The sequence below is a fragment of the Crinia signifera genome, chromosome 1 (genome assembly GCF_055691185.1).
Source record: "Crinia signifera chromosome 1, ASM5569118v1, whole genome shotgun sequence".
NCBI classification, from domain to species: Eukaryota; Metazoa; Chordata; class Amphibia; order Anura; family Myobatrachidae; genus Crinia; species Crinia signifera.
The window spans coordinates 464,574,821-464,590,837 of NC_139217.1; the positions used below are offsets into that span (position 1 = coordinate 464,574,821).

General features: G+C 47.1%; 1 protein-coding gene across 3 annotated transcripts in view; it reads right to left on the reverse strand.

The window, feature by feature from the left end:
- Positions 1-8,617: 8,617 nt before the first annotated feature.
- The window catches only part of ST8SIA5 (ST8 alpha-N-acetyl-neuraminide alpha-2,8-sialyltransferase 5), a 73,999-nt gene continuing 66,599 nt past the window's right edge, over positions 8,618-16,017 (reverse strand). For all 3 annotated transcript variants that reach the window (XM_083155332.1, XM_083155333.1, XM_083155334.1), the window contains one exon: positions 8,618-15,579. In XM_083155332.1, coding sequence (XP_083011458.1) covers positions 15,117-15,579 — 463 coding nt within the window. In that variant the 3' untranslated portion in view covers positions 8,618-15,116. The remainder of the gene's footprint in view (positions 15,580-16,017) is intronic.

The window sequence follows — 16,017 nt, forward strand, 5'->3', positions numbered from 1 at the left end:
AAGTGTGTTACCTGGGGGATGCATTCCTGCACTGTAAAGGTGAGGCCACTTCTTGGAATCTGCTAGGAGAGCCAGAGTTTGTAGAATTTACAGAGGAAGTGATTGCTACAGTTACCCAGATGCTACAAAGAGGACAATATTCTGAGGCTGAAGGACAAGTCCAGAATAAATTGATGCCCCAGATAGAACCAGAGGAAAGGTCTAGAAGGGGGCTACTGCAATCTGGGCAGACAACCGAGGGGTCTGCCACAGAATTAATTGTTACCGCAAGAGAAGGGTCGTTGTCAGGGGGGCCCCTAACTGCCCTTGAAGAAATGAGTATGGAGGAGCTGATAGCAGAAGGTCAGCTGCGAGGTATACCCATCCAATCCTGCACTCGCGGGGAAATCCTTCAGCAGATCCTTCACGATCAGGGAGATCCTACAAATGCATTTGCTGATTATCGAGCCTGGATCCTCCATTTCGGTGCCCAGTTGAGTGTGTGGGAACAATTGCAGTGTCTGGAGGAGTGCTTCGTGGTGGCAGAGGAAGAGGCGATTGATCGGGGGCTCCTGGATACCCCAGCATGGCAAGATCAGTGTCGCAGGGGGCGTGATGAAAGGCACCGTTTGCAATTGCTTCTCCCCCATCCTAGGGAGGAAGCTGCTCAGTGTTCTCTGCAGGGGGAGGTTATCCCCAAAGTGAAGGAGGTTATTCAGGAGGAGCTGCACTACTGCTTCCCTTTTGCTGAGGTGGGAGATGCAGAGCTATTATCCTGCTGCCAGGGGATCTATGAGGACTGCGTCCAAGAAGAGATCGCCGTGGTTAGAGGAGTATCCGACAACATCCAGGCCACCAGCCCACCAGTCACAGATGACGTCGTGTTTCGGGCTGCCCAGCATACTCAGCTGGGGAAGGAGGCTATCGCGGAGAAGGAGGTGTGCGCAGAAGTAGCTGCAGGTGAGCGTCTGGCTTTTAAGGGGACAGAGCTGACACAGCCTGTCCTGCAGCCACCAGCGGAATTGTTTGTGATGGAGGGTCCCTCCTCAGCCCTGGACATTGAGACCAAATGCTGGACTGAAATTTGCCATGCCCCTAGTTTGGGTTTGGGGGAGGAAGGACATGACGGGGTGGTGGAAGTGCCAGGGCCAGAGCCCCTATATTGGCCTGCTGTTTGGCCCCTGTTCCTTGGGCAAGAGGGGGAGGTGGAAAGTGGTCCCTGCCCCATTGTGCCCGAGGCAAAAGTATTAGTAGGTTACAATGTTGCAGAGGGGGGGTACCCAGAATCCGAAGAAGAGGAATCGCTACAGCCCTTGTTAGTTCCAATGTATGACTTAGACTGTAATCATGCCCTTGCTGGTTCTGCAAACCAGCCGCCTTTTACAAGATGGGTTTGGTATGATGTCACCCTGTGGGACTCAGGTGGTATATCCAAACCCCAGATTCTCGGCTCTGCATCCCGCTATTCCAGGTTGTTATTGGTTCCTGAACAGCTTGGTACCGGGACTACAATAGTAGGGGAAGGAATGTGAGGTTATCAGATTCACTGTAAATCTGTAATTACTATATTTTATTAGGTGTAGTAATTAATGTACTATTTTAGTCCGTCGGTACCCTCTTATTCTCCATAGATGTTTCTATCCCCCAAATCTGTGTGTATTTCCAGATCAGATCGCTCTTGCCCTAATATGGTCTGCCAGGAAATACCCAGGAAATAAGTCACCAAAAGGTTATGTCCAATTACCATACTTTTGTTCCTGCTATCACAGGAAAGAGATAGCAGAGGAACCATCTCCACAGGGGGGGTTTACAATTCTTTGTAAACCTCTGGGCTCTAGCAGACTTTGTGGAACCAGGCACCACAGGGGGTGATCAAATGCCCCTGCTATCAATAGGAAGGTTGTCCACAGGGGGTGATCACCACATAATGTAATCAGACTGTTTTGTATCTTGTGTTGACACTGCATCTGCATATCCTGGCCACTTCCAGACTTACTGGAACCGACCCAGCAGGGGGGGGCAAGCAGCAGTAGCTGGGAGGGGATGATACCTGACTCTTGAATCCACCAATCAAGATCCACTGCAAGCCCACTTTTGGTTTGTGAACCGTGGGAATTTGGAAGTTTTTAAAATGACTTGTACACCTGCCAGCTCAGTATGTTAGTCGCAATCCGGTCTCAGGGGTCCTACCCTTCACTGGATCTTGTGGAACACATCGTTTGCCCGGGAAGGGGGCATCCTACCAAGCTCTGGTGTGGAGCGTCTGTGTTGTGTGGATTTACACAGGTTTCGGCTATCACTGCTGTGTGGATTAAGTGATAGTTTTGTGCTTTGGAACTGCTGCTACAAGGACTTCCATTGGACTGCTACCCGATAACGTTTATATGCTACATTTGACTCTTTTTCCTGTCTTCATCTACTTTCGTGTGCTGTGATAAAAATAAACCATATTTTGGTTTCATCTGCTCGGTGTCTGAGTGATTGAGGAACTCGTACCCTCACAATGACTACAGCTGTGCACCAGCTAGGTGGTTTGGGACATGTGACAGTTAGTAGTGACTACAACTGTGCACCAGCTAGGAGATCTGGGACATGTGACAGTTAGTAATGACTACAGCTGTGCACCAGCTAGGTGATCTGGGACATGTGAGTTAGTAATGACTACAGCTGTGCACCTGATAGGTGATCTGGGACATGTGACAGTTAGTAATGCCTACAGCTGTGCACCAGTTAGGTGATCTGGCACATGTGACAGTTAGTAATGACTACAGCTGTGCACCAGCTAGGGGATCTGGGACATGTGACAGTTTGTCATGACTACAGCTGTGCACCATCTAGGTGAGTTGGGAATGTGACAGTAATGACTACAGCTGTGCACCAGCTAGGTGATCTGGAACATGTGACAGTTAGTAATGACTACAGTTGTGCACCAGCTAGGTGATCTGGGACATGTGACAGTTAGTCATGACTACAGCTGTGCACCATCTAGGTGAGTTGGGAATGTGACAGTAATGACTACAGCTGTGCACCAGCTAGGTGATCTGGAACATGTGACAGTTAGTAATGACTACAGTTGTGCACCAGCTAGGGGATCTGGGACATGTGACAGTTAGTCATGACTACAGCTGTGCACCATCTAGGTGAGTTGGGAATGTGACAGTAATGACTACAGCTGTGCACCAGCTAGGTGATCTGGAACATGTGACAGTTAGTAATGACTACAGTTGTGCACCAGCTAGGTGATCTGGGACATGTGACAGTTAGTAATGACTACAGCTGTGCAAAAGCTAGGTGGTCTGGGACATGTGACAGTTAGTAATGACTACAGCTGTGCACCAGCTAGGTGGTTTGGGACATGTGACAGTAATGACTACAGCGGTGCACCAGCTAGGTGATCTGGGACATGTGACAGTTAGTAATGACTACAGCTGTGCACCAGCTAGGTGGTTTGGGACATGTGACAGTAATGACTACAGTGGTGCACCAGCTAGGTGATCTGGGACATGTGACAGTTAGTAATGACTACAGCTGTGCACCAGCTAGGTGGTTTGGGACATGTGACAGTTAGTAGTGACTACAGCTGTGCACCAGCTAGGTGATCTGGGACATTTGACAGTTAGTAATGACTACAGCTGTGCACCAGCTAGGTGGTTTGGGACATGTGACAGTTAGTAGTGACTACAACTGTGCACCAGCTAGGAGATCTGGGACATGTGACAGTTAGTAATGACTACAGCTGTGCACCAGCTAGGTGATCTGGGACATGTGAGTTAGTAATGACTACAGCTGTGCACCTGATAGGTGATCTGGGACATGTGACAGTTAGTAATGCCTACAGCTGTGCACCAGTTAGGTGATCTGGCACATGTGACAGTTAGTAATGACTACAGCTGTGCACCAGCTAGGGGATCTGGGACATGTGACAGTTAGTCATGACTACAGCTGTGCACCATCTAGGTGAGTTGGGAATGTGACAGTAATGACTACAGCTGTGCACCAGCTAGGTGATCTGGGACATGTGACATTTAGTAATGACTACAGCTGTGCACCAGCTAGAGGATCTGGGACATGTGACAGTTAGTAATGACTACAGCTGTGCACCAGCTAGGTGATCTGTGACATGTGACAGTTAGTAATTACTACAGCTGTGCACCAGCTAGGTGGTCTGTGACATGTGACAGTTAGTAATGACTACAGCTATGCACCAGCTAGGTGATCTGGGACATGTGATAGTAATGACTACACCTGTGCACCAGCTAGGTGGTCTGGGACATGTGACAGTAATGACTACACCTGTGCACCGGCTAGGTGATGTGGGACATGTGACAGTAATGACTACACCTGTGCACCAGCTAGGTGGTCTGGGACATGTGACAGTAATGACTACACCTGTGCACCAGCTAGGTGGTCTGGGACATGTGACAGTAATGACTACACCTGTGCACCAGCTATGCAGTGTGGGACATATGACAGTAATGACTGCACCTGTGCACCAGCTAGGTGGTCTGGGACATGTGACAGTAATGACTACACCTGTGCACCGGCTAGGTGATCTGGGACATGTGACAGTAATGACTACACCTGTGCACCAGCTAGGTAGTCTGGGACATGTGACAGTAATGACTACACCTGTACACCAGCTAGGTGGTCTGGGACATGTGACAGTAATGACTACACCTGTGCACCAGCTAGGTGATCTGGGACATGTGACAGTAATGACTGCACCTGTGCACCGGCTAGGTGGTCTGGGACATGTGACAGTAATGAATACAGCTGTGCACCGGCTAGGTGGTCTGGGACATGTGACAGTAATGAATGCACCTGTGCACCAGCTAGGTGGTCTGTGAAACATGACCTGCTGGTAGATCTTGTGGGACAGTTTGAGCACCCCTGGTATAAGGGATAATGTAAATGGTATGGATATATTATATGTCACTGAGATTTGGGACCAAATACAGTAAAAGCACCAGGCGGAAAAAAGGTCTCATGGATCTGAGTTGACGTATAATATATATATATATATATATATATGTATATATATATATATATATATATATATATATAGGGTGATACACATCCAGCCAATCAGCTCCTAACTGCCACAGGCTGTGTGTCTCTGTGTAGGCTCTTGATCACCCATGCAATACTCTTTTTTTTAAGGCTTACATCTTCTCCAATCCAGACAACAAAACACAGTACAAATATTTGCATCTAATCTGCATAAAACTTTATTTTAACCCCATCATGGCCACAAAGATCATTTTCTTCCAAGCACAGTGAAGGATGAGCATTAACCCCGTGGGGCCTGAGGTTTATGGCTTACATCACATGACCTCTGCCGGAGCAGATAATAAGCCGTAGCAGAGTATTTTCCTGCCATACGTAGACAGTGCTGTCAGTACATTTATCGTTTGTATTAAGCCTTGGAGAGTGATTAAATGGAGAGAGATAAAGTACCAGCCAATCAGCTCCTAACTCCGTTACAGGTTGTGTTTAAAATGACAGTTAGGAGCCAATTGGTTGCTACTTTATATCTACGTCGTATTACTCCCCAACTTTTAGTACATCTCCCCATATGTCAGATAAAACAACACATATGCAGGATTAAGCAACATGTATAGATTAAACAATATGTATATTAAACAACATTTTGCATTAACCCTCAGAAATCATTCTGCATTTTTATTTTGGGCAGTAAATATAAAATGACATCATCAGCCCACGCCACAATCTCTGATGTCACTGGGACCTGTGCTGCCCCCTGTGCCTCAGTGCCGCCACTGTTTCTTAATGGATATGTAGGTTGTTTTCTAGTGAATCCTAGTCCGTAAAATAATATATTCACTTTCATTAGACTGTAAAGCTGCAGTTCCAGAACTGACCACCAGGAGGCGCAAATATTCTATATACTTTTTTCTTGTCCATACATTAGTAGATTTCTGACCAATCAGCCGGCTGTTCTGTACTGTATTTTAGAGAGATACAACATTTACATGATTCATGTGGTTCGGGGTTGGGCAGCGATGGTTGCAGCAATGATATTTGTAGCCCACCCGTTGCGCAAAGAGGGGCTTATTCACCTCAGTGGCATCAGTGTCAGTTTATTTCTTAAATCGGTTCTGTAGGATGGTTTGTGATTTTCAAATGAGTATAATAATAATAATAATAATAGTTGTGGTTGGGGAGATGGGGTTGGGTGTTATAATATAAAACAAATCATTATCATAATAAACAAATAGCATTTTTTTTATTTTGGAAATTTGTCCTAGTTATATCTGATGTCTGTAACTAAGGGGTACAGTATAACGGCGCTGCCTGGTCCAGAGTACGGCAGATAGGAACCACTTGGCCCTCAACACCAGCGCCGGAATCCTGACATCAGTGGAGATGCCAACAGCTGGCAAACCGATGGGAAGTATACTGGAGTCTGTTAGCGTTGGTTTAGGCACTAGAGGGGAGTTAGGGTTAGGAGGTTAGGGTTGGGAGGTTAGGGTTAGGAGGTTAGGGTTGGGAGGTTAGGGTTGGGAGGTTAGGGTTAGGAGGTTAGGGTTGGGAGGTTAGGGTGTTGTGGTTAAGGTTAGACACTAAAAATGTGGGGTTAGAGTTAGGCACTAAGTGGGGAGAGTTATGCTACAGAGAGGAAAGGTTAGGGATAGGCTGTGGGGGGTTAGGCACTAAGGGGGCAGGGTTGGGGGTAGGCAATGAGGGGGGAAGGTTGGGGAGGGGGAAGGCTGCAGATGGGGAGGGTTAGGGTTAAGCTGTGTGGGAGGGATTTTAGGGTTAAGCACTAAGGGGGGAGGGTTGGGGTTAGGCTGTGGGAGGAGTCAGTGGTGCCCCCCAAAATCTCAATCAGTAAGGTGTCTGTCTCCAGTAAGACACCTTAGGTTCTAATATAGGGTGTGACACTTTCAAAAATGATGTTAGGACAGGGAGTCAGCCCTAGAAGTGATATCGATGGCTTTCAATTAACTGATTCAAACAGACAAGGGATTAGAGGTGCCCCCTTGGGAGCAGGAGCCCGGCAGCAGATAACTCCATTGCCTCCCAGAGTTACGCCTCTGGGAGGAGGGGGGGTTGGGATTAGGCTGTGGGGGGTTAGGCACTAAGGGGGCAGGGTTGGGGTTAGGCAATGAGGGGGGGAGGTTAGGGGTTAGGCTTTGGGAGGTTAGGCTGTGTGGGGGGGGTAGGCTTTGGCTGTGGTGAGAGGGTTAGGAGTAGGTTGCGGGGGGAGGGTTGGGATTAGGCTGTAGGGGGAGGTTTGGACTACGCTTTGGGGGGAGGATAGAGGTTAGGCTGTGGGGGGGTTAGGCTGTGTGGGGGGTTAGGCTTTGGCTGCGGTGAGAGGGTTAGGCTGTGTGGGGGGTTAGGCAATAAGGGGCAGGGTTGGGGTTAGGCAACGAGGGGGAGGTTAGGGGTTAGGCTGTGGGGGGGTTAGGCTGTGGGGGGGTTAGGGGTTAGCTGTGGTGGGGGGTTAGGGGTTAGGCTGTGGGGGGGTTAGGGGTTAGGCTGTGGTGGGAGGGTTAGGATTAGGCTGTGGGGTGGTTAGGGGTAAGGCTGTGGGGGGGTTAGGGGTTAGCTGTGGTGGGGGGGTTAGGCTTTGGCTGCGGTGGGAGGGTTAGGATTAGGCTGCGGGGTAGGGGATACACATATGTAGATAATTACTAGACATAGAATGGCATTACTATGCTGACACATACAGTACACAATACATCATTGTTGTATTTACAAAAAAGTGATTTAAAGGCAGCTGAAAAGTTTCTTTATACAGAGCAGAAATGAGCACGGGATATAATATAATACTATATGGCTGTTCCGGTATCAAGGCAGGAAAGGAATATGATTGTCATACTTGTTACAGTAAGATATTAATAATAAATGACAATGCACACACACATACACACACGCAAACACACACGCAAACACACACACACATACGCAAACACACACACATACATACACACACACACTCACACACACATACGCAAACACACACACATACATACATACACACACACACACACAAACACACACACACACACACATGGCCATAATTTCCTTATCTTCTACAGTACAGTAATTATGGCATGTCATATATCAGACACATACAGCCAAATACACACATACTTTATGCTATATATATATAGTATATGATTCACAAGTAATCTGTGGAGTTGTTTGATTGGGATTAATGCACACCCACACAGTGCAGTGACCCATACAAACCAGATGTCTGAGACATGTTGGCATGGTTACGTCAGGGTAAAGCTTTGCATCTGTTTTAGTACATAGAGACTAAATATAATTATTTGTGAACTGTGGGTGCAAATTACAATCCCCCAAACAGTTTCTGAAGCAATTTCTCATTCCTTCCAGAGCCGACATACAGTATGCCCCATTTACCAAGTTCCAAAATGCACTAATTCCCTGTGTTAGACCACTCCTACCCTCCCATGCCATCTCCTGCTCTGTTCTGCCCTCCCCGCCTACACTGCCCTGATCTGACTCTCCCCCACCCAGCTGTGATTTTCCTCTCCCTCCCCTGCCCCCTACTTCCTACCTCTCCCTCCCCTGCCCTAGCTTGCTCTGCCTCCCCCTCCCCGCCTCTCCCCTCCCCTGCCATGGCCTGACTGCCTATCCCTACCGCTACCCTCCCCTGCTCCCCTCCACTGCCTCCCCTTCCTGACCCTCTAAGTGTCAGATTTGCCGCAAATCTGCATATGTGCAAAACACGTCTGGGCATGCACAAAAAGATGTAGATGTACTAAGGGCAGTATTCAATGTGAAATTTCGCCGTGTGCAGCGAATCCTGTTTAGGATTCGCGGCACACTCGCTGTGTTACGGAGGGCTGGCTGCCACTCGCTCTCTCCGTATTCAATGTCAGAGGGGCGAGTTGCCCCTCGCAGCGAATCTTAACCCCTGCAGCGGATGAGCGTCCGCGGCAGGGAGCCGTGGGACGGTGGCAGGCAGGGAGATTGAAGTCTCCCTGCCTGCCCCAGAACATATGTGGGGGGGAGGTGGGCTCCCCGGGACCCAGGCAGCACAAGCTGCCCCCCCCCCAGAGCCAGCAGGGGACCGGGTATATTCACTGCTCCCGATCATGCATATGTAATGATCGGGTGCAGTGAATATATGAATATCTAATGAGCGGCTCGACTCTTGGCCCCCTGCTGGCTGCTCTGTGTAAAAAAAATAATATATATATATTTTTTTTAAGATTAAAATATATATTCATGTGCACATGAAAAAAATAGCATGCCCCTTCACAGAATAACATTCCTGATTTTTTGACACCAAAATTAAAACAAAAAACCTTTTATTGTAATAGTTCACATTCCACTTCTCCATGAAAACATGGAGAATTGCTACACAGAGAGACACGGTGAAAATCACTTATAAAGACGGCGAGAAGTGCACATTGAATAGGGTGATTTGCTTTTTGAGAGCAAAAGTCTCCGTCCAACGCGAGAAAAGCACAAACTCGCCATAAAACACGGAGAATTTGTCTCAGTGAATACTGCCCTAAGCCTGAGAGTGATAGAATATAGAGAAATAATGTACCAGCCAAACAACTCCTAACTGCCATGCTACAGACTGTTTAGCAAGATGACAGTTAGAAGCTGGTTGTTTGGTACATTATCTCACTCCACGTTATCACGGCTTATTAGTATTATACGTTATGCATATTGTCTGTTTTCATACAAAAGCATCATTATTGCACATTCTATTTAATATCTTATCATAATTTACCATACAACTTAATTTGGTTACATGATCATTATAAATCTACTAACGCCATTTAGCAGCATAAAAGGAGAACAAAAGAAACACACAACATAAATAACAGACCAGCATAAAATCACACGCAGACTATATACAAAAACAAGGACGTATTCAGAGGAAGGACTATAAACCTCCAGCAAATAAGGACGCAGGAAGCCGATTCCCTCACCAGTGTGCTATTGGGCTGTGGGGGATACATATCAGGAGCTACAGGACCCGGCAGGGGAGCCGGCATCATACACTGTGGGGGCCATACTGCATTCCACAGCATCGCTCTCGCTAGCGATATCCATCGCCCTGCATGTACACACGACGGAGGACACCGCTAATGACCCACGGGGCACACTAGATGATATGCACTAAAATATCATTATTATAGTTTAATATATTGTCTAGTGTGTAGTAACAGAATGCACTATTACTAGGGGGTTAGGTTTAGGCACTAGTGGGGAGCTTAGGGTTAGGCTGCGGCGAGTGGAAGGTTAGGGTTAGGCTGCGGATAGGGGAAGGATAAGGTTAGGCTGCGGGGAGGGGAAGGATAAGGTTAGGCTGCGGGGAGAGGAAGTTAATGTTAGGCTGCGGGGAGGGGAAGGTTAGGTTTAGGCTGCGGATAGGGGAAGGATAAGGTTAGGCTGCGGGGAGGGGAAGGTTAAGGTTAGGCTGTGGGGAGGGGAAGGTTAGGGTAAGGCTGCAGGGAGGGGAAGGTTAGGGTTAGGCTGTGGGGAGGGGAAGGTCAGGGTTAGGCTGCAGGGAGGGGAAGGTTAGGGTTAGGCTGCAGGGAGGGGAAGGTTAGGGTAAAGCTGCAGGGAGGGGAAGGTTAGGGTTAGGCTGCAGGAGGGGGAGGTCAGGGATGGCTGCGGGGAGGAGAAGGTTAGGGTTAGGCTGCAGGGAGGGGAAGGTTAGGGTTAGGATGCGGGGAGGGGAAGGTCAGGGTTAGGCTGCAGGGAGGGGAAGTTAAGGTTAGGCTGCGGGAGGGGAAGGTTAGGGTTAGGCTGCAGGGAGGGGAAGGTTAGGGTTAGGCTGCAGGGAGGGTAAGGTTAGGGTTAGGCTGCGGGGAGGGGAAGGTTAAGGTTAGGCTGCGGGGAGGGGAAGTTAAGGTTAGGCTGCGGGGAGGTGAAGGTCAGGGTTAGGCTGCGGGGAGGGGAAGGTTAGGGTTAGGCTGCGGGGAGGGGAAGGTTAAGGTTAGGCTGCGGGGAGGGGAAGTTAAGGTTAGGCTGCGGGGAGGTGAAGATCAGGGTTAGGCTGTGGATAGGGGAAGGTTAGGGTTAGGCTGCAGGGAGGGGAAGTTAAGGTTAGGCTGCGGGGAGGGGAAGGTTAAGGTTAGGCTGCGGGGAGGGGAAGGTTAGGGTTAGGCTGCGGGGAGGGGAAGGTTAAGGTTAGGCTGCGGGGAGGGGAAGTTAAGGTTAGGCTGCGGGGAGGTGAAGGTCAGGGTTAGGCTGCGGGGAGGGGAAGGTTAGGGTTAGGCTGCAGGAGGGTGAGGTTAGGGCTAGGCTGTGGGGATTATATCATACAGTAGTCCATTATAAAGCAGCTGCAAAATTCACTGGGTTACACAGGTCTTTCGGTCCACAATTTACAGGTAGCATATTTCCCAGAAGACATGTACCACACCCAACACATACAATGTACTATACATTTATTTACAATATTCCAGTATGCAATTTCCTATCACAGCCAGGAATATATGTGTGGATTTCACAAACTGACCAATTAGACTTCATGAGACTGAAAAATGCGGCTGAGAGATAAAGAATGAGGCACCGTGCGCCGTGGCACTCGCCGTGGCAACATCGGATTCAGTCTTTTTTACTAAAATTTTTTCATGTATTTGAAATGTAACAAAAGACAAACATGTGAAAGAGACCCTAAATGTAGAGCACTATATACTAGGACCCCAGATTCTGATCAATGTAGTAGGAACCAGCGGCATCGCTTATTGCCTGAACGTCGTCGCTGAGACTTAGTCGGCGGATAGGCTTAATTCTCTGATGTCACTGGTCCCGAGTGATTGGATAGCATGCACTCTCAGTGATGTCACTGGTTACTAGTGAATGGATAGCCTGCACTCTCAGTGATGTCACTGGTTACTAGTGACTGGATAGGCAGCATTCTCTGTGATGTCACTGGTTACTAGTGACTGGATAGGATGCATTCTCAGTGACGTCACTGTCTCCTGGTTATTTGATAGACTGGATTTCAGTGATGTCACTGGCTACTAGTGAATGGATAGCCTTCACTCTCAGTGATGTCACTGGTTACTAGTAACTGGATAGGATGCATTCTCAGTGATGTCACTGGTACCCAGTGAATGGATAGGCTGCATTCTATGCAATGTCACTGTCTCCTAGTGAATGGTTATGCTGCAGTCTCAGTGATGTCATTGTCCTCTAGTGAATGGTTAGGCTACAGTCTTAGTGATGTCACTGTCCATGCCCTGCTTATGATCATGTCATATGAAGGTGGTCCTGATGTATCGCCAGCTTTACAGGAAAAAGCTTATTGTAGGTCAATGGGGACTCAGTCACTAATCTCGAATCCACTGTTCAGTGCAACTCTGCGCAATGGACTCTTACAAATACTGTAATTTTTAGGCTTTAACACAATAAATTCCATTCTGCTCACCTCAGGGGAACAGTGAGCACACCATAAAATGTGCAACTACAGAAATGAAAACCAATTGGTGATTGCCAATGACGGGGAATTGATGAGAACGTTATTGCGGCCATTTATTCTGGAATCAGCTCACCTGTTCATGTGAACTGCTTGTTTTACACCACTACGGCTGAGTCCTGTCAGTTAGGTAGCAATCGTTACATCTGAGCGCAGACAACTATCATTAACATGAAACGGGCCATCAGATCTGATGCGCGGTCCCCTGCGCTTCACACCGGATATCGCCATAGCTGCCACAAGGATTTGGTAGAACCGGGGGCAGTCATTGGCATTGCATACTATATATCGTTTGCAAAAAGAGCACATACGGTGTATCGTATCCGATCCTGCCACCCGGGAACCCGTCGGGTAGTTATGTAATACAGTGTCGACGATGTCACTTCACCCCTTGTGAAACGATGATGCAAATTCCGGCATTGCGCGTTGGGGACATGGCGGTGATAATGTGAATTGCGCCATCACCTAGCTACCATGCACCTCACCTCCTGCATCTATCCCTTTCCGTGTTCTTGTTTCTCTACCGCACTCACAAGCTCAGCAGAAAATCTTATCCAACACTGATGAGCTCTACACAGTGTGAAACAGTCTGACTGTAATTGGAAGGGATTCGGTATGAAATCCCGACAAGGTCAAAATCCCAAATGGGTCAAAATCCCGACAAGGTCAAAATCCCGACATTTAAAATCCCGACAAGGTCAAAATACCGACATATAGAATGTACTGGTGGAAAAGTCAACATGACTTTCGGTCGACAGGTCACGAGGTCGACATGGTTTTTTTTTTTTTTTTACTGTTTGGAAGTGAACCGCAGCCCCTCGCTTCGCTCGCAATGCATTGGGCATGGCTTCGGCACACTATTTTATTCTCCCACCACGCCCTAGTAGATGGTAGGGCAAGAAATACCGCCTGTCGGGACATGTCGGGTCAAAAAATTAGTGAAAAAACCCACGTCGACCTCGCGACCTGTCGACCGAAAGTCATGTTGACTGTTTCACCTTTCAGGACAGATTTTTAAATTGCTTCTGATTCCACTAGAGGGAGCCAGAGAGTAGACTGTTCTTTCAGTCAATGATGCTGTGTACAGAACACATTACATTACAGTAACAGGTGTGGATAATAGGGTTGACTGTGTCAATATGTCGACAGCAAAAGGTTGACATGCATTTGGTCAACATTGACAAAATGTCGACATGTGTACAGTCAACACATGAAAAGTCGACATGCACTTTTTACATTTATTTAAGACAATGTTGATGCCCTGGACCTCTAATTAATGTAGCAAACTTTACTGCTCCCTATTAGAGTTCATGTGGATCAAGAAGCATGTACAAGTCCCCAAACAAGTGAAAAAATGATTGTGTCGACCATGTCAACCTTTTGCGAATGTGGCCGAACACTGTGTGATTCAGACTAAATTTCTATTTGATTTTGCCTATATAGTCAAAATCGATAGCCAAAATCGCACCGTGCGTCCACAGCTTAACACTGACACGAAACATACACATCAGGTAGAACGGTAACTAATAACTGTTCCATCCATTTCTTGTTATTATACCAAAATAAATATTAGCCTCACCCACAGTTCCACTATGTAAGAACCACAATGGCTATTTACCTTTACCTCAGATTTTTACAGATATTGATTTTCGAGAATATATATTTTTTTCTTTTTTTTAAATAAATATAATTTTCTGAGGTAAAATGACTAAAAAAAAAATCACGTTTGTCAGTATAAGTTGTGTGAATATTTCCTGAGTTATATCTACAAATAGAATACGGTCTCATATATTATTTATTCCCTTTTTTTTTTTTTAGACATTTATAAGACAAAAAAAAAATAGAAGATCATTTTTTGAGAGACTGAAGGATAATTCCTTTTGGGAAAGGCATAAAATGGCATAAACTCCTTTGACATAGATTCTATCATTTTTGTTTCTCAATTCAATGTATTTTTAAGTCATCGCTATTATCCAATTAGGGCAGACATGGCCAAACTATCGCCCTCCAGATGTGAAACTACAAGTTCCATCATGCCTTGTCACAGTTTTGCTACTAGGGAATGTGAAAACTATGGCAAGGCATGCTGGGATGTGTAGTTTCACAACAGCTGGAGGGCCACAGTTTGGCCTTGTCTGAAATAGGGCCTAAACACAAGGTCTGTGTAATTTGCCCTGTGATACTGAACAGTGAACAGAGCACAAAGGTGGATTGTACCATTATGGTGGTTACTGACCCCTTACAGAGAATGGCAATACCCAAATAGTTTACACTATAACCTGTGATGCAGCGCTATACCCTGTGTTGGGTTTTAAAGGGTTAAACAGAAAATGCACAAGATGGCTGATAAGGAGCACTGAGGTGATTGTGAGATCAATGCCAGGCAGGCCGCTGCCTTCCGGTCTCCTCCAGTCTTGTGGTAGGTTAATGGTTGATGCTGGTAGATACAATGTGTGCTGTCTTCTCGTGTGCTTTGTTCATTTGTGGCTATCAAACCAGAGCTGATGGCGACGCGTTTCTTTGTAGTTTGGATCTACTTCATCAGGGGAGAAAAGTCTTTGCAGTGGCGCTTGCACCCACCGCGGGCGCGCCAGGAGGCCTCATCCTACAGAGTCTGCTGTAAGCATTATTGCATAATTTTAGTTTAAATGTTCAGCGCGCAAATTGTGCGCATGGCCGCGGCTCCTTAGCAGCAGGAGCCCGTATGGACCCGCAGGATGCCCTTGCTGTGCAGGTGAATAAAGTTGAATATCTCCGAAGGCATGGCATGGAAGCCAGGTCGGGGTTTGACATTGTCATAATAGTGGTGAGTAATGAAGACCCCTGATGGGTTCATTGGGAAGCCCCAGAAGCCGTACAGGTGGACCTCGTCGCACAGTTCCAGGGCAGCGGAGACGAGGATCAGACCGCTGCTGATGCGTTTGGCGCGTACGCCCTGGATCAGCCAAAACCGGGAGACATTGATGAGGTACTGGGGGTGGAAATAGTACACAGACTGCTGAGACTCAAAGTCATCGAGGACATACTTTACCCGGATCGAGACATCCGTGTTCCGGGTATTGTAGAAAGCGGGGAGGACGATAGAAGCATTTTCATAGCGCTGCAGAACCTCGTAGAAAGGTTTCCGCCACTTGTCCAGTCTCTGAAACCTGTCATGGAGAGATGGAATATCTATAAGTTCGTCAAGATCACATTAAGAAATTCACAAAAGTATTCGTTCCGGAGGGCTTTGCCTAATTTCTATGATGGTGCCAGTAAGCAGAGGTACCATTGTTTCCTTTCTCTTTTCCGCATAATCACTTTAACATCAGCTTCATGTAATCATAATCTCACAATGCAATATCTTGATAGCTTGGCCTAGATGTGATATATAATTGGGTATGTGATTGAGTACGCAGCCGCGTTCAGCATCTCGGCGCATCACCCTTGAGATACCGGACCTTATGGGAATGCCGCAAGGTCACAGATGTCTCGCGGCCCACAATGTGTTTGACAAGACTCAGCGGTTATAATTACCTATCTGATTGGTTAATGGCATATTGACCCCTCCTGTTGACAGTAGTAAAACCATTAGTTTATATTATAAT